Consider the following 22,552-nt stretch of genomic DNA (forward strand, 5'->3'; position numbering starts at 1 on the left):
AAAACTAAGTCCATTTATAAGTAAAATACGGAAAAAATGGAATTTTATTTTTACAAAATTTACTTCTGGATACTTTCTTATGATCATAAACAAGCTTCTGTCCAAGTTTGGTAGAAATTCAGTATATAGTTTAAGAAAGTTATTAAAATTTCAAAAACTTTAACCACAGAGTGAATATTTGTGGACGCCGCCGCCGATGACGGAATGTAGGATCGCTTAGTCTCGCTTTTTCGACTAAAGTTGAAGGCTCGACAAAAATCTTAATTATTTTTCTTACTTCTTTGGTTGCTGAGATCCATTTAATCCTTTTGCAAGATGGTCATATCGTTTCTTTAACTCTTCTATCAACTGACTTTCTCTATAACCTTGAGGATGCAGTTTCTTCAAAAGTTCATCAATTTCAGCCAACGTATTATAGGTAAACCATAAATTCTGTCCATTATGTGGAACACTGAAATAGAGTCAAGTAAATTGTTTTACTGTGGTTTCATTATTATTAGTGGGATACCAATTTTCCTGGATTTTGTGGGTTAAGGAAGCTCGCTTGTCATGTTTTGGAATTTTGGTCAGATTTTCGGAATCCTCTGGTTTTATCCATTTCAATGCCTTAACAAACTTTGCCCGGTGACCCCTATTTTTCTTTTTATAATTCTTTTACATGTATAATGATAAGCTGTCTGTTAAAGTCTTATAAAATTTTAATTACTTTTTAATAGTTTTTGAAGACTTAAACTTGTCAATGATAAAGCTATGAAAAGTCAAGAGAGAACATTTTCCCGCCAAAATTTCAATGGCTAATATCTCGAAAACAAGCACGGTGAGCTATATATTTTTTTTGCTCTTTAGATTTCTTTATTTATCCACTATCAATATATGCTAGTGTTTTAAAAAGTTAATTACTTTACAACTGAGAAGCCAGCTCCCTTAAGGTAAACCACAAATTTAAATGTTCAATGGAATACAAATTTTTGATAGGCTTGTATGCAGACTTGTGTAAAACCATAGAATGAATATCCAAAAAATACCATTTTTTTTCACAATCCACGGAAAATTGGAAACCCATGAAAATACATTTACCATCATATGTTGTCCAAATTAAGTAAACCTCTGCTTGACAGTGTCATTTTTCCTGTTATCAGCTTCAAGTTTCTGTAGTACATGTAGTTTAATATAAAAAAAAAATAGTCTATTTCTCTTTTAAATACAATGTATTTCATGAACTGCTTGTATTTTGATATTTGTTAACTGCCACGTGGAATATTAATATTATTGGGTTGATAAGCATGCATTAATTTCTTCATTCTCATGGTGTTTTGTTTGATTTGAGTTTTACTTAATTTTTGATACAAATTGGTGTGAATGTATGTGAGAACATTTTATTCTCAGCATCTAGACTTAAAATTTAAACTCAAGTATCAGTTGAGTTGGTTTACTCATTCAACAAATCTATATTATCATAAAACTTACGTTTTTTCTTCACTGACATCTGTCTGTGATTTAATTCCGTCTTCGTCAGATGATTCTTCATCGGATCCTGAATTTTTGTTCTTCTGAGAACAATATTCTATATCGTCTGTTACCCAACCTGAAATGATATCATTTTTTTTAAATAGAGCCTATAAATGCAAATTTATCTTTCATGTTTAAGCATAATTCATTAACACATGAATCTACTTATATATTCTTTTTTAGAATTTATTTAAGGAGTTTCTAATATACACTTTTATTGTATAATAAAAAATCTGCATGGTTATTCGTAATATTGTTGTATGTGAGGAATTAAATACACACTTTATGATGACAGTCAAATAAAAAATGTCTGGTGAGTCTTAATTCATAACTGGTTATTCTTGTCTTTATAGAATAAAGGTGGTCAACCTTCACTATAATTTACTGAAAATGGAATAATATTTGATTTCAATGACAAAGACTTGCATAGAAAATAATAATTAAAAAACACCGTTGACCAATATTTCTCAAATGTGAGTACAGAGGCTATAATTACCTTTCTCTATATAAATCCCTGGAGTAGCTTTAGAAAATACCCAATATCTATTATGATTTCTGTCAGTTCCAACAGGGGTTACTCTCAAAACATGTTTAGCTGCTCCTATTCCTTCCTGGGGAAATAATAACAAAAGCATGCAAAATCACTTGAAAATCATAAAATTGAGAAACATGAAATCTACAAAAAGAACGACTGTAATGTATTAACTTAAATTGACAATCATTTCTTTTTTGTGCATCAAAATTAACTCTTCTCTTATCAGCATTCCATAAACAAAATGTGATCAAGCTATGATTATCATTATCAAGAATTAGAAATCAATCAATTAAAATACTGGATATGGTATTTTGTGCACAAATTTTGAACTCTTACAGTAAAAGCCTTTTCCAAATCTATTCTTTCTTTCTGTTCCATATATTCTTCATAATCTCTCTGTTTTCTGAAATAGAATAATGTATTTTTATAACATCAGTGAAATGATGAATGAGTGTTGGTGTTGAATGCCATTTTCAGCGCTTGTGGCTATTTTGTGGCAGCTATTTTTTTATTGGTGGAGAGCCCTTGTTAATAAAGATGGGAGTCAAAACACATCCTGCCACCAACAGGATTCAAACACATCAAATCCATTGATTGACAGGTGTTTAAAGCCACTTTCTGAACTTTTGTACTATTTTGTGTAGGTCAGCTTTTATTTTGGGAGGAAACTGAATTCAATTAAGATTAGAGTTGAACACATCAAATTTTTCAACAGTATTTTCCACTTCCCCCTTAGCCTCATTGCCTTAAAATCCGTATCAAAATTATTAATTTTAAACTCTTAACCAGAATCACATGGTTAAGTCTACTGACAGAAGATATTCAAAATATTATTTCAGATAAATCTAGCCCAACAGATGCCCCTTTGTTTGTGTTGTCAGGTTGCTGTTCCATTTATGTGTATTCTGTCTCCTATATATAATTTTACAAAACATTCAATGATAACATCAAATCAGTTATATCTTACTGTTCTCTTCTTTCTTGGTCCTTCTTTTCTTTCTCTGCTGCAGCCTGGTTTGCCAAAAGTCTTCTTCGTTTAACAACAGAGGCAAGGTCACTCTGGTCACCACCCCCATCAGTACCTTCATCTGCAGACACATCAGGTGTGGTCCCTTTAGAACTGTCTCCACCATTGACACTGACTTTTCCGTAAAATGATGTCAGTAATACATCTGAAAAACAAAACAAGAATGATAAGTTGTCGTGCTAAGTATACCCTTATTAAGTATTGGTAAACAAGAAGCAGATATCTGATAGATCTTAAAAGCACTACAAACCGCTGAAAAAATATGATGTCAATCTGTTTATTTGTTCTGAAGAAACGTTTGGTTGCAAATTCCACAAATTTAAGTATCTGCTAACAGGAAGTAGTTGCATAACATATCAAAAATATGTCCATGTTACATCTCATCGCCGTCAAGTTGTTGGTGATAGATAAGACAGTTCCAACAAAATAGATTTTTTAGCAAAGCAGAGCATGATTCCACTACTCATTTATTTTAGTGTTTACAAATTTTAGGAGATGGAGGAAAAATTTCATAGCCTGCATATATGTTTTGTTGGAAAATTATGGTTCACCTTTATCCAGGAAATCCATGAATACAGGCCATTCATTAGGAGGCGGTACCCGGTACTTTTACCCTCCTATGCTATTGACATGTCCCGCCTACATGTAGGAATTTTTATATAAGATATTCATGGAATAAATTGAAAAGTACCACCTTGAAACGTGAAAAGTACTAGTCAACATGAAAGATAATGAAACCCCTGTGAATAATGGTAAGTAATGATTTGTATAAAGTCAAGACATCATACCTTTAGAGGTAGTTTTTTCTTTATCATCTGCTGGTTTCTCTTCCACTTGTTTTGATTTATCTCCCATTTCTTTCTTTAACTCTTTTTCTTTTCTCAGTTTATCATTTTTCTTCTTCAGTTCTGCCATTTTCTTTTTCCTAAAAAAAAATCCAAAAAAATATCTGTTTGAATGTCAACTTTTAAGAATGGTTTCTGGTTGCTATTCTTAAGTTACTCACAGTAACAAAAAATCCAACAGATTATAACAAAAGAGTCAGACAATTATGTGAAATGAGATCAAAGGTGTTTACATTATATAATTAGGCATACAAAATGTGTCTCTTGTATTCAAGTTTCTTTACATAAGTTTAAATTAGGCTATAACTTTGTAACAATTTAATGGAAAATGCTAGACAAGCAATACAGGTTCTTAGCGGTCGCGAGTTTTCTTTCTGTACTATTTTTGAATGTAGCTTTATTCTCAACTACAGCAATATCTGTTAGAACATAAGACTGAAATCATTTGTGGTCAGATTTCCGTGAATGATATGTGGTTTTCATTTAACAATCTATGTCAAAAGAAACTAATGTACAGGAAACAAAACGATAAAAAAATGAACAGAGTTTTATAGTTAATTAAGATTACTATGGTAAACTATGGTCAAGAGCATATGCTTACAAATAATTTAACTAAGTATGAAAGCTTTCTGTCAAATTTTTTAGCATTGTAGTGAATTGGACAGACCAAAAGAATAATTATGTTCCCGGCAGCGTCCAACATAAGGAAACTTCCTGAACAGGTGACACTTACCATAATTGTGTTGCTTCATTTTGTTTTTCTTCCATGTAATCCTGTACAGAATATGTCCCCATAATACGTAGACAAAGGCCTTTTAAAATCTTCACTTTCTGTTCACCATCTAAATCATACAATTCTTGGCTTTCTAATAACTGGATGATTTCTTCAGGCTGTTGAGAAAATAAATAATGACATTTACCAAATAGGATGTGGTATGATTGCCAATGAGACTACTCTCTACTTGAGAACAAATGACACATAAGTTTTTGACCAACTTTATTTTCTTCATATTATATATGCCAATGGTTTCTATGATGAGCTTAATGTTTCTAAAAGACTACACAGCTACTTTTGCATAGGTACTATTTCTGTACTTAAAATCTGTAGTACTGGAAATTTACTTTTAATATTTAGTACTATTTCTATACTTTAAAATTATTGTAATATTACTTGTATTTTCCAGTACTTGATTTGTACTTAAAATATTAGTACAAAAATAATGCCAACAATGATCACAGTATTCCATGTTTGAACATCATAACTTTACGAGATTTGAAAAAGACAAACTTTCAAAATGCTGAAATGTAACAACCAAAAATCTGTAGTACCTAAATTTCAAGTACAAATCAAGTACTGTAAAACAGAGGTACCTTAATATTACAATAATTCTAAGTAACAAAATAGTACTAAATATTTAAAGTAAATTTCCAGAAATACAGATTTTTGGTACAGAAATAGTACCTATGCAAAAGTAGCTGTATAGTATTTTTAAGATATTAATAGTTTTTTCTCTAAAATTGATTCGTGACTAGTTAGGGACAACATTAAAAGATCGATGTAGGATAAAAAACTTAAATCAAATAGTTTGTGGGTGGGGGGGGGGGGGGGCAACATTGTTGCAAGTTTTGTTAATCTAAAATCGATTTTACATATATCCCTATTGGTCAATCAATTTTTCCCAAATTAAGTTAAGAGGGGGGTGTGGGGGGTCAGTGAAAAAACTGTGTGAATTTAATTTTTTATCCTTCATTAAACTTTTGATGTCGTCCCTTAATATGATAATGTGATATGAAAAGTAAACTCAGTTTTGGTTTTGATGTTCCTTGTTAAGATGCGTGAGGACTAAAAACATCGTTATATTGGTATTTTGCCTGATAGATCCAAGTTTTTAACCAAAAAACTAGTTTTCCCAAATCAAGTTAAACAATGTTAAGTCAAGGTTTCATTCAATTACAAGACTAAATAAAACAAATGAAAAAGCCAACCCTTATTGTACATCATACACATCAACTTACTTGTCAAATTCAGATATAAAAGTCATTCAAGTCAAAAATGTTTTATAAGTTTTCAAGTCAACACACATCATTCTAACCTGTCGATACAGTCTTTTTCAGTTTTACCCCATAACTTTTTATATCTATACTTAATGCTTATTCTACCCTACCACATAAGTAAACACATATACAATAAGTTTTGTGTACCTACCACATAAGTAAACACATATACAATAAGTTTTGTGTACCTACCACTTCGTCTTCGTTATTATCCTCATCATCGCTATCACTGTTGTGATCCTCCTGTACGTCCTGTTTCCGCAGACAGAGACGAACAAGTTCTGAGGTTGTATAGGAGTTTACAGGAATGTCGGATAATGAAATTTTAATTTCCTGGTAATCCTGGAGAAATATGAAACAGAATTATTAAATGTTCACGTTAAGCAGTGACTGAAATGAATTATGAATAGTCAGCAAAAGTTGTTCTTGTAATCATGTTAATAAAAGTAGGAATTGATTGATTATCTTCAGAAAGAAGGAAGTTTTAAATTTGGGTTTTAAAATTGTATTGAATAAAAGTATTTTGAGTCTAAATACTAGCAAGTCATGGGCATTTCATTAAAATTTGTGATCAAATGAAACATTTTTGGGTGTTAACAAATCTGAGACATTTTAAGATTAAGATTATCACTTACTGTAAATTCAGAAATAGCTGCACACACATATAATTGAAAGTACAAGTTTTAATATTTTGCAAATTTATCCTGTCAAATTACCTCAACTTAGAGGATTTAAAATAAGAGTAATCAACACAAATCAAAGCCCTTACTGTTGATATATTACCACTGAGTAGAATTTGTAAATAAACCATGCTGGTACTATATATTGTGGTATTCATTGCTCAGTCTTTAGTTTACTATTTTGTGTTTTGTGTACTATTGTTTGTTAATTTGTCTTTTTCCTGTTTTGACCATGGCGTTTTTTGTCAGTTTATTTTCTTATTATAGGTTTGAATGTAATTCTGGTGTCTTTAGCACATACTTTTATCACATCTCTTAACATCGTCTGTGCCAACAAAAATTACAGCTGAGGCACAAATCAGAAATTCCACACAGTTCCTGTTATGGTAATTTTTTTTTTTTATAAATTTCCACTTGGCCAAATAAATTTTTACTAGACTTGGGCATATGGCTAGCAGCTTAAGGCACAGACTAGTAAATACATTACATGCATGAGTTGATTTTTTATGGTACTGTTTTATAAATTTGAATGATCAATTGAGATTTAAACTTTTTTTTTTTATAGCTAAGAACAATTATGCTTTGGACTAACCTCTGATATTTGGTCTTGCAACAGTGTCTGTAACAATATTGACAGAATTTTAGACAAGTAAGAAAATCCTTCTTTGCCACTCCCAATGGACTGCATTAATTTTTCTGAAAAAGATATGAACTCATACTATCTATCTTTTTTCTTTTCTTCTTAAAAATATGAATAAGCTCAGTGTGAGCCAAGGCTCCATGTTAAAGGCTGTACTTTAACCTATTTAATTTTCATTGTGACTTTGATGGAGTTTACTCAATGGTTCGCATACCACATCTTCTTATTTTAAGGATGTCTTCCTTTTGAACCTGTGCCAAAATGAATTTATACATTCATTCAATCAAACAAAAAATCTGATCTTACACAATCTAAAACTTAAATAAAAATGCAGAAAGAAAACAAAATTCTGATATACTGAACATGATATACTGAACAGTTTTAACATGGATCTTTGCTTTTTTATTACTTTTGTTGACAAAATGTCAAACACACTTTTTTAATGGATAAAATTCTTGGATAGAATGTACAATGTATATACAGTGTATATGTATTTACCTGCAGAAACAGGAAATTCTTTGTTTGGTATCAACAATCCTTGGTAACAGCTGATAAATTCTGTAACCATAGCAACATCTCCAAAGAGTTCATTGGGTAAACCATCAGGTGTCGGCACAATTTTCATCTCTGGTAATGGTTCAAGGTCTAATTCTGTATCTTCAAATTTCTATATAAAGCAAAACATAAATATTTATGTATTCATATTAATTCTATATTTTTCTTGCCACAACATAGCCCATTAACATTGATGCAGACCTAAATTGCTAAAAAACAATTAATTATTTTAAACATTCCTCTACAATATGTCAACTCGGTTACCAGTAATGGACATCACTTAAACAACTCTTAAAATTTACCTACATGTATGCAAGTTATGTTGAAAATGTTACTGACGTAAATATCAATTAAAGGGATGTCCTTTCATACAAATTTTACATGCATAAACACATTTACTTAGATATCTGCTTATTTTAATCCTTGTGAAACACTAACTGCCTTTAAAACAAATGACTTTTAAATATGCATGACATGCATGTTTCTAGTTAACAGATTGATATTTTTGGAAAGTTCAAATACAATTTTCCAGTAATAATTCTTCTTCTTATTTATGTTGTAATAATTTCACAAAATTTTTGATTTCTAATGCTACATTCACAGGGTGTTCTCTTACTTTCATGATTTTTACTCTGAAAAACAAACCTTTTTCTTTTCTTTCAATTCTTCTTGTCTTTTTCTCTTTTGGGCTTGTCTCTTTTGTTTCTGGTATTCATCTCTTTGCTCTGGTGTCATAGCATCCCTATAAATATATTTTTAAAATTTAATTTTAAAGTTCTAGCTCCAAAAAGTAAACAAAACCAAATCAATAAATATCTCTAACCTATACAAATGTGCAATTAGGTGTCATTTTTCTAGACCTTACCAAGTCAAACAGCGTTTAAATTGTTTTAAGAAGCAAATCAAACTGTAGTCAGCTAAATAACTGTCATACATAAATCCTGGATAAAAGTAGAATTTTTCTAGTGAACATGAGGCCATAAAAAGAATAGGTTTTTGTGCCCTAACCTAACCCTACCCATCCAGAAAAAAAGCTGCCTACTCAAAATCTTGTATTTTCCTGATTTGAAAAAGTTTTTTTTATTCAGATAGGCATGAAGGCTAATAAACATCTAATACTAAAATTTCTCTTTGCCAAAAAAAAAAGAAGAAAATGCCTACCTATTAACCCAATGCCTCGGTAGGGTTTGGGCAAACCAACATATTTTCAAGTGTGGCCTGAGTTACCTTTACACATAATATGGACCATAATTTGGTATTCGGCCTTTGGTTTCATTTTGTATCCTTTTTTATAAGTTCTAAAATTTTAACTTTTATTTTGTGGGTTGTGTTGGTGTTAGAATAGTATGAATGGAACAATTGAGTTTTTCGAGAAAAAATTAATACATTTTGATTCACCGTTTACGTGACAGGAAACCAAACAGGAAACCAATCTTTATTTTCTTTATTTTGCACAATATAATTCAAAAGGCATAAATAAACACCATTACTAGTGTTACTTGCTTCATGTTAATATTTAAAATCTATTTTCAATGTTATATTAAAGTTTTTCTTAAACGTGACAGGAAACCATAAGAAACCGAAAGCATTTCTTTAGTTTTATTTTATTGCAAAATCTGCTTAAAATAATCTGAACAGTATACTTTTTCTTAGAATCCATCTTAATTGTAACTGTATTATAAAACTCCTAAATATGTGCTTGTTTTGAAAACAATTAGTACAATTTATTCAGAATTTTCCATATTTTCTTCATTGATACAGGATACCATAATCGTTGTATCTTGATGTTTTGGCCAAAAAAATATATTTATATTTGGTTTTGAAATTCCAGTTATATAAAATTTATTCCAAATCATTGGCAATGTAAAATTCTTTAAATCCAGTAAAGAAAAAAACTTTTAACTTGGAATTAAAATCTTTAAAATAGGCACCATGTGATATTTGTGACCTGTACACCATCTACATGGTTTCCACATTTTAACCTACTTTAGTGGGCTAAAATCAATAAAGTACTTCCTTTCAAGTCATGCCTGGTAAAAGTTTACTTTTCCTTTGACAAGTTTATTGCGTTTCTGAAAAGTGTTTGCAGAACATGAATAAAAAAAAATAATTAAAAATTGTGACAAAGTTACCAACTTTGTACATTCCTAGTGTAACGGTATATTAACATTCATTTTTCATTTAATTATCTTTATTCACCTAAAATATCCAGTAATATTTACTGCTGAAGCAAAATCAATCCAACGAACATCGGCACCATGATAAGAGACGTAATTCCGATTGAATTTTCCAAGGACCCTTTACATCGTTATTGGGAAACGTAGTGTGTTTAAACGTCGGTCAAATTTGAAATCGATTTTGTCAAGTCATTGGGCATTTATTTTCACACAAGATCGTATGTAACATTATGCACATAGGAATAATAATAGACCCCCGGCGCAATCTCTTTGAAAATTGTATTTTCTTTTTTTAAACAAGTCGAAACAAATCTACAGATTATGTTTGCTAACATCCCGTTGGAAACAAAAACAATGTTTAGAACTAGTATATCGTATGTCCGGCTGTAAGGGCGTGATCACATGTTAGTCACATGTTTCACGTATGACCGGAAATGATTAGAACTTTAGGACAAAAACAATTTTAATAAATAACTGGACTTCTGTTTCGTGTGAAATGTAACGCATAACGATAACGTCATTTTCTTACTTAATTATTACGAAGATCAAAACAAGAATGTAAATCATCTCTGATTTACCTGTTTGAACATCTCGCGAGAGTTCATATTTGCATATTGTTTTTAAGGATTCTATTACAACAAAGCAGATTACATCATCTAAAATTTGCGTTACGAAATCGGACACAAAAATCACGCCACTGTTCTTACATCTGCTACATAAATACTTATAGTTCTCGGCATTTTCTTCTCACTATTCTTATTGGTCGATGTTCTTTGTTATTTGAAAGCAAAAGTTACGAATTTGCCGGTGACGATTATCTATAAATCAGTCAGCGTTATGCTCTTCGGAAGCAAAAAGTAACGCGAGAAACGACACAAAAATACGGTTGTAGAATCTTTGAAATTCGTATATTTCAATTTTTTTTCTAGGGAAGAGTAGCATACACTTGTATGTTAATAAAAATAATGGCATCTTTAGATGTAGTTACAACTTTTCTTACAGTAATTCAAATTTTATCACTTTTCTATAGTTATAGGAAACGGAGCCCAATAGCAAATTATGGTCCATATACACTTACAACTTTCGTTTCTCTTCCCTCCTTGCTATACTACTTTCAACCATATCTTTAACAGACACAGGTAACTTTCCTCTCTGTTTGAGTGATAAGACTTTACAGGCTGTTTCTAGTAAACCTTTAATTTTTCCTTTATCCTTTGCTTTCACGGCAAGCACCAGCTTGGAAACAACTGCTGGAGTTCTAGGTGGTGACATAACTTTAGCTTTCTTATCTGGAGTTTTCATTCCTTTTTGTGGAGATTTTAATTTTTTCTTGATTGGCGTTGATTTTTTCTTTTCTGGGGTTTTCATCCCCTTCTTTTTGGACATGTCGAACAAAGTCATCTGTTTCATACCCTGTAAAAAGGAATGAATTGTAACATTAAGATACTGATAAATATAAAGATAAATCAATGTTTTCATTACGTAACTTGAGGCTTGATTTTAAGGTGCCTTCCTTCTAGTGTAATATCAATCGGTCATGTTTCAAACAGCTTTCACTTATATTGTGCATCATGCATTTTTATATAAGGCCAAATAAAAAAGTATGTGTGGTTCCAGTTACATCTGAAAAAAAGTTAGGGTAGGTAGGTAGGGATTTTTTTTTATTTTATGTTTTTTTTTACATTGAGTCTATGGGAGCAACATTCTGACTTTAACAGTGCTTAATGAAAAATGACAATAAAATCTTTAGGGTAGGCTATTTTTAAGCCGAAAAAGTAGGGACGGTAGGGTTACTGGAACCACAAATATATTTTTATTTGGCCTAAGATTTAAACTGATTTCAACCACAGGGTTTCTTATTCTTTTTGCAACCAATTTTTTTTTTTTTTACAATTATCTTTTTTTTAAAGACATATAAAGAGAAACAAGAAATTACCATATAACATGCAAACTTAACAACTAGTCTTTCTTACAAACACTCCAAAGACTTCAATCATAGGTAAAAATTCTGCCTATTCAGATAGATCTGAACATGTCTTTGGTCAGATTTTCCCTATCCATTATGGTTATCTATATATTAAGACTATGAAAGCATTTCACTCTAATGTTCTATTTTCAGCCATGGCGGCCACATTGATTGTGTGAAAAAAACACAAATCTTAAATAAGATATCATAAGGATCATCAAGTTTTAGTTTGTTTGAAATTGGTCCAGAAGATTTTTGAAAAAGTTTACAGATGTCAACAGCAACAGATCTCACGTGATGGCAAATGATCACATGATGCTCAGACCCAGGTGACCTAGAATCAATAAAAGTCTTTCTACTATACCTTGGATTTAATTTTGGCGAGTGGTACAGATTCCTCATCACTGTCTGAGGAAATATCTCCATTTGGAATTTTTTTCTGAGCCTTTTTCTTCGGTGACTTTTCCTTAGAGGAAGAAGGTTCGTCGTCTGAATCACTGTCAACAACAATTCTTTCTGATTTGGTCTTTTTGGACGGAGATTTTTTCTTCTTGGGTGATAGACATCTTTGAGATAAAGGTGTATCATCCTCGCTTGATGAATCTGTCACTACAACAGCATCTGAAATCTTTTTACTGGAAGGTTTTTTCTTAAGGGGTGATCCAGTCAATTTCAATTGTTTCTTATTGTCTTTTTTAGCACTATTTTTTTTCGATATTTTGTCTATTTTTGCTTTTTTGGAGGCTGATCCACCGTGTGAAGAAGATTTCCGTTTCTTTGACATTTCTTCTTCAGCTCTTTTAGCTACCTCTGCCATCTATTAAGTAAGAAAATATTAAAGTTGTAAAAGAGTATGGCATTTTGAATATCACCATTTAAATTATTTCCTTGACTATAAAAGCTGTTAACTTTAAAAAGAAATCTGCACTCTGCCTTGTAATTTCAAAGTGCTTGTTAGCACTGAAGGGTTAGGATTGCATTGCTTTTGCATTTGGGGACTGAAAACTTAACATTGCATTGCATACATGTATATTAACATTAGGGGAATTTTCTTCCTTTGTCAAAAATGGACAAAGGAAGATAACTCTAATTTTAAATATTACTTAAATAATGACATCATTGATATTTTTACAACAGATATAGGCAATAATAGTGCATTGACTTGACATATCAACGATATAAGGATGAGGCTTAGAAACGGGGAAATGCGAGGCTGTGCCGAGCTATTTCCCCGTTTCGGGCCGAATCCTTATATCGTTGATATGTCAAGTCAATGCACTATTATTGTCTTTATACTGCAATCTATTAAAACATTTTCAATTGTTGTTTAATGCGTTAAGGTTATTTATTTGATTTAAATATTTGGGGAAATCCCCTTTAAAAAGGCCTCATATCATGCTCACGGAGAAATTTTCAACACAATGAAATGTACATTTACCTGTTGAAACCCACACTCGATGGTGAAAGAAATCATATTAGTATGGATTAAAATATCAACCATAAGCATAACAAATTAATGATTTATAGATTGCAAACAAAAAATTTTAATAAATGAAATATGTTTTTCCAATAATTGTAAAAGAAACAAGGTTGAGTCGTTCCACGCATCGTTGTATGCATTGGAAACAAGAACAGGTTGAAGAGGTCGTATGAATAATTAAATGTTATTTCGGCAACTTCTATTTAAATATTCATGAGGAAAAGTGATATCGGGTCAGTGACTGTATATGACATAGAAATTAATATACAGTCAACGCACTTTGACTGCTTAAATAGAACGAGTGCAGTATAAATAATTTTATAAACACCACGGACAATCTGTAATTTCTTGACATGTATGGTTTAACAAATACACATCAATTTGTAATTTGAATATGTGAATATTCATTTCACTGGTAAATTTCTTGAAATTTGATGTATAGAATTGAAAATTATGATAAAGTCTGATAAATTGATAACTTTCAAGCCAGTAACATAAGAGTTTTGACTGCATGAAAATAAGTATTTCCCCTTAAATGATACTTTTGTTTACATAAACAAGTATGAGGGACATTCCATAACTAAATGAAGGAGAGGGTTAGAAGCTACAAGGCATTTTGTATTTCACCCCAGCAATACATTAAATGTTCCCCAGTCCCTATAAATGTTCAGACTGTATTTCTTAAATCATCATCACAATACATCAACCATAACTTTTTAAAGGGGTGTCTCTTCAGCCCTGACATAAAGGAAGGGAATATTTATGCTAGCATTATAAGTGGCATTGGAAGAAAAGAAGGAAAGAAATTGTATCATTCCTAATCACAGGGATAAGATTCATTATTACATTGGTTGCAATTAAGAGATAACTGTATTGTATTTTAAGCTCCGACGGCATCAATTGGGGATTTGATGGTCGCAAATTAAGTTTACTGGCGACGCGTTAGCGCAGACAGTAAACGGGTATTTGCGACTATCTAATCCCCAATTGATGCCGTCGGAGCTTAAAATACAATATTGTTATCTCCATTCTAATGAAACTGACAGAAAACAACGTTAAAACATGTATTTAAAATCTTTCATATGCTGTCTGCACTTGCGCGTACGTCCCATAGCATCAATTGTCAATTGATGCCATGCAAGAAAGTGACGTAATCCAACCAAAATGAACGTTACAAACATTGTTGCATTAGAATGAATTACATTGATTTCCCAGTTAAATAAAAACCGATCATTTCACTCTCCGACGTCATACAACAATAGGCGTTGTCAAGACGTCGATAACAGCAGATCAAAACAAATTGTGAATGCGTAGAAAAAAGATATAGTTCCTTACATGTTTTACATTAATTTCTTTAAAATAGCCATTTCCCAATGTAATAAAAAGAATAACTAATTAAAGAATTCAAATATCGTAAAATATTCAACTCGTGACTGAACAATACTGATAATTAACTCATGTGCTACGCTCTTGTTGAATATTTTTTTCTATTTGAATTCTTTGATTAGTTATTCTATAAATATTTAAGCTGACAGGACATTGTCTAAGCATGGCCATACCTCTACGCCAAAATCATTAAAAAAAACTATGCCTACCTTCAAAGGTGAAACCAGGAAATCTGCAAATTTACTGGCAATATTATAATCTTTAACTTTATTACTATCCACTACCCAAGGACATGTTGGATTCTGTCCTGACCTAACAGCATAACATCGAATGAAATGGCGTAAACAATCTTTTGATGGAGGCTTTTCATCTCGTCTGAAATAAAAGATCATAAAATTATGAGAAGTCTTTTCTCAAAAGTTTCATAATTTATGTTTAAAAAGCTTCATCATTATTATAGTACTATTTGCAAGCAGCATCTCATAAAATCATAGAAATTAATTTCATAATTTTGAATAATTTAATTTTGTATGTAACACGTCTTCTGATTGGCTGATGTTGATGTATTTATCAGCTCATAGACATAATTTTTTAATGTGATCGTGACGTCATCAATGATTTTTCATGATTTACTTCTGTTTAAAATGGAATTTAGAATTAAATTATAAGAAATGACTGTAATACTTGTTCTGCCTATCGGAAATAACATTTAAAATGTGTTGCACACTTGAAAATAACCTGTGTGTGTACATTTTTGATGTTATTTCCTCATAGACAGAAAATTTTTTTACAGTCATTCCTTACATGTTACTTGAAAAGCAGAATTAATAAATGCACACAAAAATTTAATCATGATTTTGAATGTTACTTGAAAATCAGAATTAATAAATACACACAAAAATTTATGTTATCCAGAAAATCTGGAAACAATATTAAGGGCATAACATTCAAAATTCAACATAAGACAAGTGTTCTACCATAATGTTAACACGTCAAGTTTAGAGTCTACATCAGTTTATTTGTTTTGTGACATATATTACATTGCTATTTTATTTCAGTGAAAAAAGAATGTAGATATCTTATAAAGATATTCAAATGCCTGAATGAGTTCTCCTTAAAAGTGTTTAACAAAATATGTAACTAGCCCAGCCATATGCATCTATGATTTCTTAGGAAATATAAATTCTTCTAAATACAATAAAACAAGAATGTGTCCCCAGTACACGGATGCCCCATCTGCACTATCAATTTCTATGTTTAGTGGACTGTGAAATTGGGTAAAAACTCTAATGTGGCATTAAAATTAAAAAGATCATATCATAGAGAACATGTGTACTAAGTTTCAAGTTGATTGGACTTCAACTTCATCAAAAACTACTTCGACCAAAAACTTTAACCTGAAGCGGGAAGGACGGACGAACGAACAGACAGACACACAGACCAGAAAACATAATGCCCATAAATGGGACATAAAAAATGCTTCTTTTCTGGTAAACAGTTTGTTACACACCAAAAAGTTCTATAAATCAAGCAAAAAGACAATAACAATCAATTGTGCATTCATGTCCTTTCAAAACATAGCTAGATCACCGCAAAAAAAACATAGCTAGATCACTGCAAAAAACATAGCTAGATCACTGCAAAAAACATAGCTAGATCAATGCAAAAAACATAGCTAGATCACTGCACAAAACATAGCTAGATCACAGCAAAAAACAAAACTTACACAAGATCATCTGCTGGGACAGAATTGATTACTTTTCCATCTTCAAGCTCTACACTGTATTTGTATGGTAATAACTAAAAATAAAGAATTACTAAATTTTAATTAATTTCGAACTAAAGACCAACACTCTATAAATTTATATTGATAATTATTTTTCAAATTTTTTCTCACAAAATCTCCCTCAGGCTGAACTTCTATAAAAAGATCCACTCCTCTTTGGATTTTTTCTATTCAAAAAATCTTTTCTTTTTTTTTTTTTTTTTAAATATTCACAGTTCACTCACTATAATTCAATATACTGTTTGAATTGTCATTTTTAGTACCCTTTACAACTTGCTGAGAGTCAAGGCCATGAAGGCTCTGTGCTGATGGCCATACTTTGACCTATAAAGGTTTACTTTTACAAATTGTGACTTGGATGGAGAACTGTCTCATTGACATTCATAACATATCTTCTTATATCTATATACATGATATATAATCATTGTGATCTAATCTAAAGAACACTTTTGTTTGATTTTACACAAAGTACAATCCTTGTGATTTACTAGAAATGCATTCACTGGTATTCAATACAAAGTATACTTATTGTGATTTACTAGAAGTATGTTAATAAAATTAACAGGCTATTATTTCAACTTGGAATTATTTTTAATTGTGGAATATGCATAATTTTTTGTGTTTAAAATTTTGGATAAATTCCATGTTTATTCTGTATTATAATTTTTTGAGCTCTGCATAACACTTTCCACACAAAGTATTTTGTATAGATAGTGTTGTGCGCGGCACAGTACATTCTATTGAAAATGTGCCATCTTCTTTGTAATAGAAATTGTTGTGCGCCGCACAGAACATTACAATACAGAATAAACATGGAATTCATCAAAAATTTCCAGAACAAGAAATTATGCAAATTCCATAATTAAAAATAATTCCAAGTTCAAATAATAGCCTGTTAAATGATCTTACTTTAGGAGGTACCCATTTTTTAGGTGAACTGTCTCTGTTAACTTCTGTTGTAGAATTCTCTTTGTCACTAGATGGTGAGCTGCAATTACTGGTTGGATTTGCCTAGGGAGAAGAGTTAATAATTACTGTACAAACAAAAACAGGTAAATTTTCATCAAATAAGAAAATGAATTAAAATGAATGAAAATAAATTAAAGAAATAAAAGTATCCAGTACATATATGACATTGTAGCTTATTCCAGTATCCCAGAGATCTCCAAGGCCTGTTTAACGATGGCGCCCCGCCCCGCCATCGTTCAAATATCCATCGTCCATACATTTTGTACCTGTTAGGGGTTCATGACTTCTAAATTTGACAGTGTCCGTGAAAAGAAGCCTCACATGATTTTTAACCCCCATAACAACTACCAAAATTAGCAAAAAAATTACATGAGGATCTTCATGACAGCTCTTGGTCATTCTCGACTAAAGGGGAGCAAGAAGGCTTGGTTACAAACAGCAATTAACTAATGAAAATATTAATACTTCCAAATAAATATAATTTAAATAAGCAATGAATTAGCACGTTCACCATTTACTATATGGAGGGATTTCAACCATGCTACACTGTACGTACTAGACACGGTAGACACAGTTTATGATGGTGAAAATTCCTCCATTGTTCAATTTTCATCCATGGAGATCCCTGAGTATCCATTACAATTTTTTTTATTAGAAATGATGTAAGTGTAGACAGTAATTTCACTTTATGAATAATACATACAAAGGAGACCATTATACCGTTTTGGTCATAGGGTCGGGTGTCATATGTTTTTTTGCAACTGCATGTTGCCCTCTACATCTCTAGATTTCTTTTGGTTATTTTTATCAATAGGTTTCTGTATAATGAATGTATAACCCACATCTCTTTTTATTCATATAGCAAGTATACATGCTCTCATAATGCTATCTTACCTCAACTCCAGCCTTGTCAATTTTTACAACTTTACCGCTGATTCTGTAGAATAGATATATAGTAGTGAAATAACATACACATCAGCACCAATGACAAGTAAATTCTATCAACATTAAGCTCACATCTTTTTTGCCTGACAGCAATTTTCTAAAATTTAGATGATCATGCTCAAAAGTAACAATCTTAGGGCAACCAATGATATATTATTCCATGTAATATGAAGTTTTCAGACTACAAGTATATACTATGCCTTTTTTCAAAGCAAAAGATAGAAATGGGGATGAACTGCAAACTTTCCCTATTTCTGAATTTCACGAAGGAGTTCCAAGACTTCCCTTTACAGTGTTCTCCCCAGAAATTTTGGATAGCATCACATTTGCGTAAAAAAAATGTATTTTTTTCAATGAAATTTGTCGCGTCGTGGCAATGCTCTATTTCCATTATGATATATGCGTTATTGTTTATTACAAAATGTATTATATTTTTTGTATGCTATAGGTCCTTATTTGGTGAATAAAATATTCTTTTCAACCCTATTCTTTGTGTCAATATTGTTGAATTCATGACTGAGAATACAATTAAACTATAACCATGATAACAGTATTCTCAGTTTATATTTTCTATATTCATTTATAGTTCCAGAATTATTTTTTCCTCTTGGGCCAAATAAAAATATTTGTGTGGTTCCAGTTACCCTGCCTACCCAGTTAAAAAAAAATCTTTATCATGTCTATGAAATATATTGGTTCATGGTATTCAATGAATCAGTCCCAGTCGTTTCTTTTTATCAAAATGATATATATTCTTAACAAAGTTATCTAACAAAAAGTCTGTTAATGCTTATATTAGTTTTCTCTTTAGGTATCATTGTTTTATGTCTGCTGTGCCATTTGTGCAAATGTAGTTATTATCGTAAAATACAGATTTTTGTCATATCTGGTCCTGTTCCGACCAGTAGTTTACACTAGAATTTCAAATGGCCGTCGAAAGCAATGAAAAATACGAAAATAAACAATGTTTGACAAGAGATTTGGAATGACTATGGCGTTTTTAATGTATTAAATGGATGAAACACAAACTAAAGCCAATTATGATCACTTTCTCAAGAAAGCCCAAAACTTTTTTAGCTCATATTCAAACTTTTCACTCTCGATTTACAAAAAGTGATAGGAAAAGAAAGAAAGTAATATTACTGTAATATTTTGCAGACCACGTGGTATTAATCATGTCACAAGTGACAGCTTGGGGTATTCCTATCCAAACAGTTATCCCCCAAGGGCAATTAACACCTATTTGATCACTCTTAATTGTCTATTGTCCGACTTGAAGGGATTAAAGGTGATATTTTTTATGATCATAAGCTGCAATTAGATGAAAGTTCAAAATTTTGGACATGGCTTTGCCATATAGAAACGAGAAAAATAACATTCTCAAAATAATTATAGCGTCGCGGTACCGCGACGCTAAAACTGCCTGGGGAGAACACTGCTTTATAAATAAGAAAGATGGCCTTTGAATTGATGTTCAACATGAATGGTTATAACTTACACAGGATAATGGCCTGACAAAATAGTTTTCGCTTACTTGTTTTAGAGTAACCTTTTTAGTTTAACTACTAAAACACTGTGCTTTTATGTCTTGAAGCTACATGTACCTAACAATTGTTTTGACATTCAAAGATTTTTGTCTTGTGAACTTGAAGAAGTCTAATCCAGATGCATTGCAACCATTGAACATGTTGAAACATTTCATATTAAAGACACTTACGTTTTACCCTCTGACTTGACTTTTAAGGAGACCTTTTCATCAATAGACAAAACTTGTTGCACTTTCAGCCATCCCTGGTCAACTAAAGTGTCCAGCACTGCTGTACCTGGTAAAGATGAATATCAATGAAATCGCAATACATTAATATTTAACTGCACTTAGGTGACTGAGATAGCAAGGTCAGTATTGCTGAATCTTCAAGAAGTTAAACAAGATTTCTTTTTTCTCACCAGCAATTCAGTGGTTGTTGCAGTTTTTGATGATAAACTAATATAAAACAGGTCTGTAGCTGAATATTACCATGATTACCACAAATTTAGTTAACCCTTTACTCCATGGATATTTTTTTTTTAAATACTTGATTCGCATAGGATTTTTTTCCGTAAAAAAAATCATCAGGTTTAAAGTGTTAATGCATTGTGAAAACAAATATTTCATCAATGAAATTCAAGTCAGATATTCTCATGAATCTCCTTTTCATATTGGATACAATTTTTTTTAAGTCTGATGCAGACATTTTGGAGACATAGCGTTTCAACTGAGGTACTACACAGGCGTCAAAAGACGTCATTATGGAGTAAAGGGGGTGGCGTCAAAAGGCGTCATTATGGAGGAAAGGGTTAATTTTATTGGTCTGTAAGGATGATTTTACAGGCCTGGCAGCATTTTTACATTGATACATGGTTTAGTATGAGGACTGTTGTTGTTGGTTCATATCCATCCCACTTCTTTTTGTATATTAAGGTATTAAATTAGCATTGTTTTCATTTCTTGTTTATGTTTGGGCCTTTTACAGCTCACTATATATTACAAGTTTTTCTCATTGTTGAAAACTGTAGGGTGAACTTCTAATTGCTCTCATTTCCATCGTATGGAATCTAGGGGTCAGTTGTTTCATTGGCAATCCCACATGTGCCAAATCTCCTTATTTTTAGAGACTTTGTAGAAATTTGCCCCATCTTTGTCGATTCCAAGACTGGATAGTTTGAAAAGACAAAATACACACGAGCTGAAAGATGAAAGACAAATTGGAACTTTAACTTACTGTGGTGCACTAGTTCTAGTACAGACTTTTCATGAACTTTGGGGAAAGTATCTTTCAATGATTTCTTGATAGCTTTTTCTGATTCCCAAGCTGCTTGGTGAGTGAGATTTACGTGGCCGGTACATCTGCAAGTCCAGATTGGCTGTTTATACCATGATAATCGCTTCTCATATTCTCTGAAATCTGTTAAGGAGTTTATTTTCTTGTTTACTTAGCTTTAAGCTATGTGATAAGACAAAATTTAAAATTAAAGAAAATGTTTCACAGCCTGAAAAACATCACTACTAATAAATGTGAAAAGCGAAAGATTTCATATGCTTGTCCTATATCAAATAAAAGGTCGTACACAGCACATTACAATTTTCAAAAGACATTTATCAGACATAGATGACAAAACACAAATTACTATTGACTGTAATAAAAGACATTCACAATGTTTATGAATGTAAGTTACAAATGCACATTAACAAACAATCTGCATTTCTTACAAATGTATATATATACATTATTATGTATTCAAAAGGTTTTATTCATAAGACCAATTCATTTCCATTGACCAATTATCATGATCAGCAAGCTGTTAGCACAAGATTAAAGACTAAGAATTGTTAAAATATCTGTTTGATGTTTATCTACATGTAAATTTATATACATTTGCCCAGAAAACATAAACTGAATTGGCAAAGTTTAAGTAAAGTTCACTACTCTTTTGACAAGAAATTTGAAATTTAATCAATGTAGACAAAATGCAGCATGACTGTGAAAAGACCATTTAAATTATGGATGCCTGTATTTTCTTTACAACAAGTTTCTTGGTTTGATAACAAAATTATAATCATTATAATATATACAAGTGTTTTGAACTGACTGTTTGAATATTGGGCCAAATATAGATTATTTATCAGCTGTATTCAGTGTTCTCCCCAGGCTGATATGACGCTGCGGTGCCGCAGCGCCTTCACAATATTTTCATAGATCCCACAGCGTCTTATTTGGCCGTTGTCCCTTAATACTGATCATGCAGCGTGTTAATTTTCACATTTTTATTAGAAATGTTGGTTAAAATTGTCAAGCTGCTGATCACCGCTGAGAGGTCAGTCAGTGTTACGCAATAACTGATAACAAGTTTTACCTGAGCCACGCTTATCTCAGCCTTATCGGACTATGTTATCATTTAATAGCGTAAATGATTATTAAGAAGATAGACATTTGTAGAGGAAATTTAAAAAAAATAA

General features: G+C 31.5%; 1 protein-coding gene across 1 annotated transcript in view; it reads right to left on the reverse strand.

Moving 5' to 3' along the window:
• LOC143083484 (tyrosine-protein kinase BAZ1B-like) overlaps positions 1-22,552 on the reverse strand; it is a 42,950-nt gene that overhangs the window by 13,745 nt on the left and 6,653 nt on the right. Inside the window, exons 2-20 of the mRNA XM_076259742.1 lie at positions 21,318-21,493; positions 20,273-20,378; positions 18,505-18,547; positions 17,551-17,652; positions 16,582-16,655; positions 15,065-15,230; positions 12,354-12,806; positions 11,102-11,436; positions 8,492-8,588; positions 7,790-7,958; positions 7,244-7,347; positions 6,164-6,313; positions 4,650-4,807; positions 3,860-3,996; positions 3,012-3,216; positions 2,381-2,447; positions 2,006-2,120; positions 1,468-1,585; positions 278-451 (exon numbers count right to left, since the gene is read on the reverse strand). Coding sequence (XP_076115857.1) covers positions 278-451; positions 1,468-1,585; positions 2,006-2,120; positions 2,381-2,447; positions 3,012-3,216; positions 3,860-3,996; positions 4,650-4,807; positions 6,164-6,313; positions 7,244-7,347; positions 7,790-7,958; positions 8,492-8,588; positions 11,102-11,436; positions 12,354-12,806; positions 15,065-15,230; positions 16,582-16,655; positions 17,551-17,652; positions 18,505-18,547; positions 20,273-20,378; positions 21,318-21,493 — 2,949 coding nt within the window. The remainder of the gene's footprint in view (positions 1-277; positions 452-1,467; positions 1,586-2,005; positions 2,121-2,380; positions 2,448-3,011; positions 3,217-3,859; positions 3,997-4,649; positions 4,808-6,163; positions 6,314-7,243; positions 7,348-7,789; positions 7,959-8,491; positions 8,589-11,101; positions 11,437-12,353; positions 12,807-15,064; positions 15,231-16,581; positions 16,656-17,550; positions 17,653-18,504; positions 18,548-20,272; positions 20,379-21,317; positions 21,494-22,552) is intronic.

Source organism: Mytilus galloprovincialis, chromosome 7 (genome assembly GCF_965363235.1).
Source record: "Mytilus galloprovincialis chromosome 7, xbMytGall1.hap1.1, whole genome shotgun sequence".
Taxonomy (NCBI): domain Eukaryota; kingdom Metazoa; phylum Mollusca; class Bivalvia; order Mytilida; family Mytilidae; genus Mytilus; species Mytilus galloprovincialis.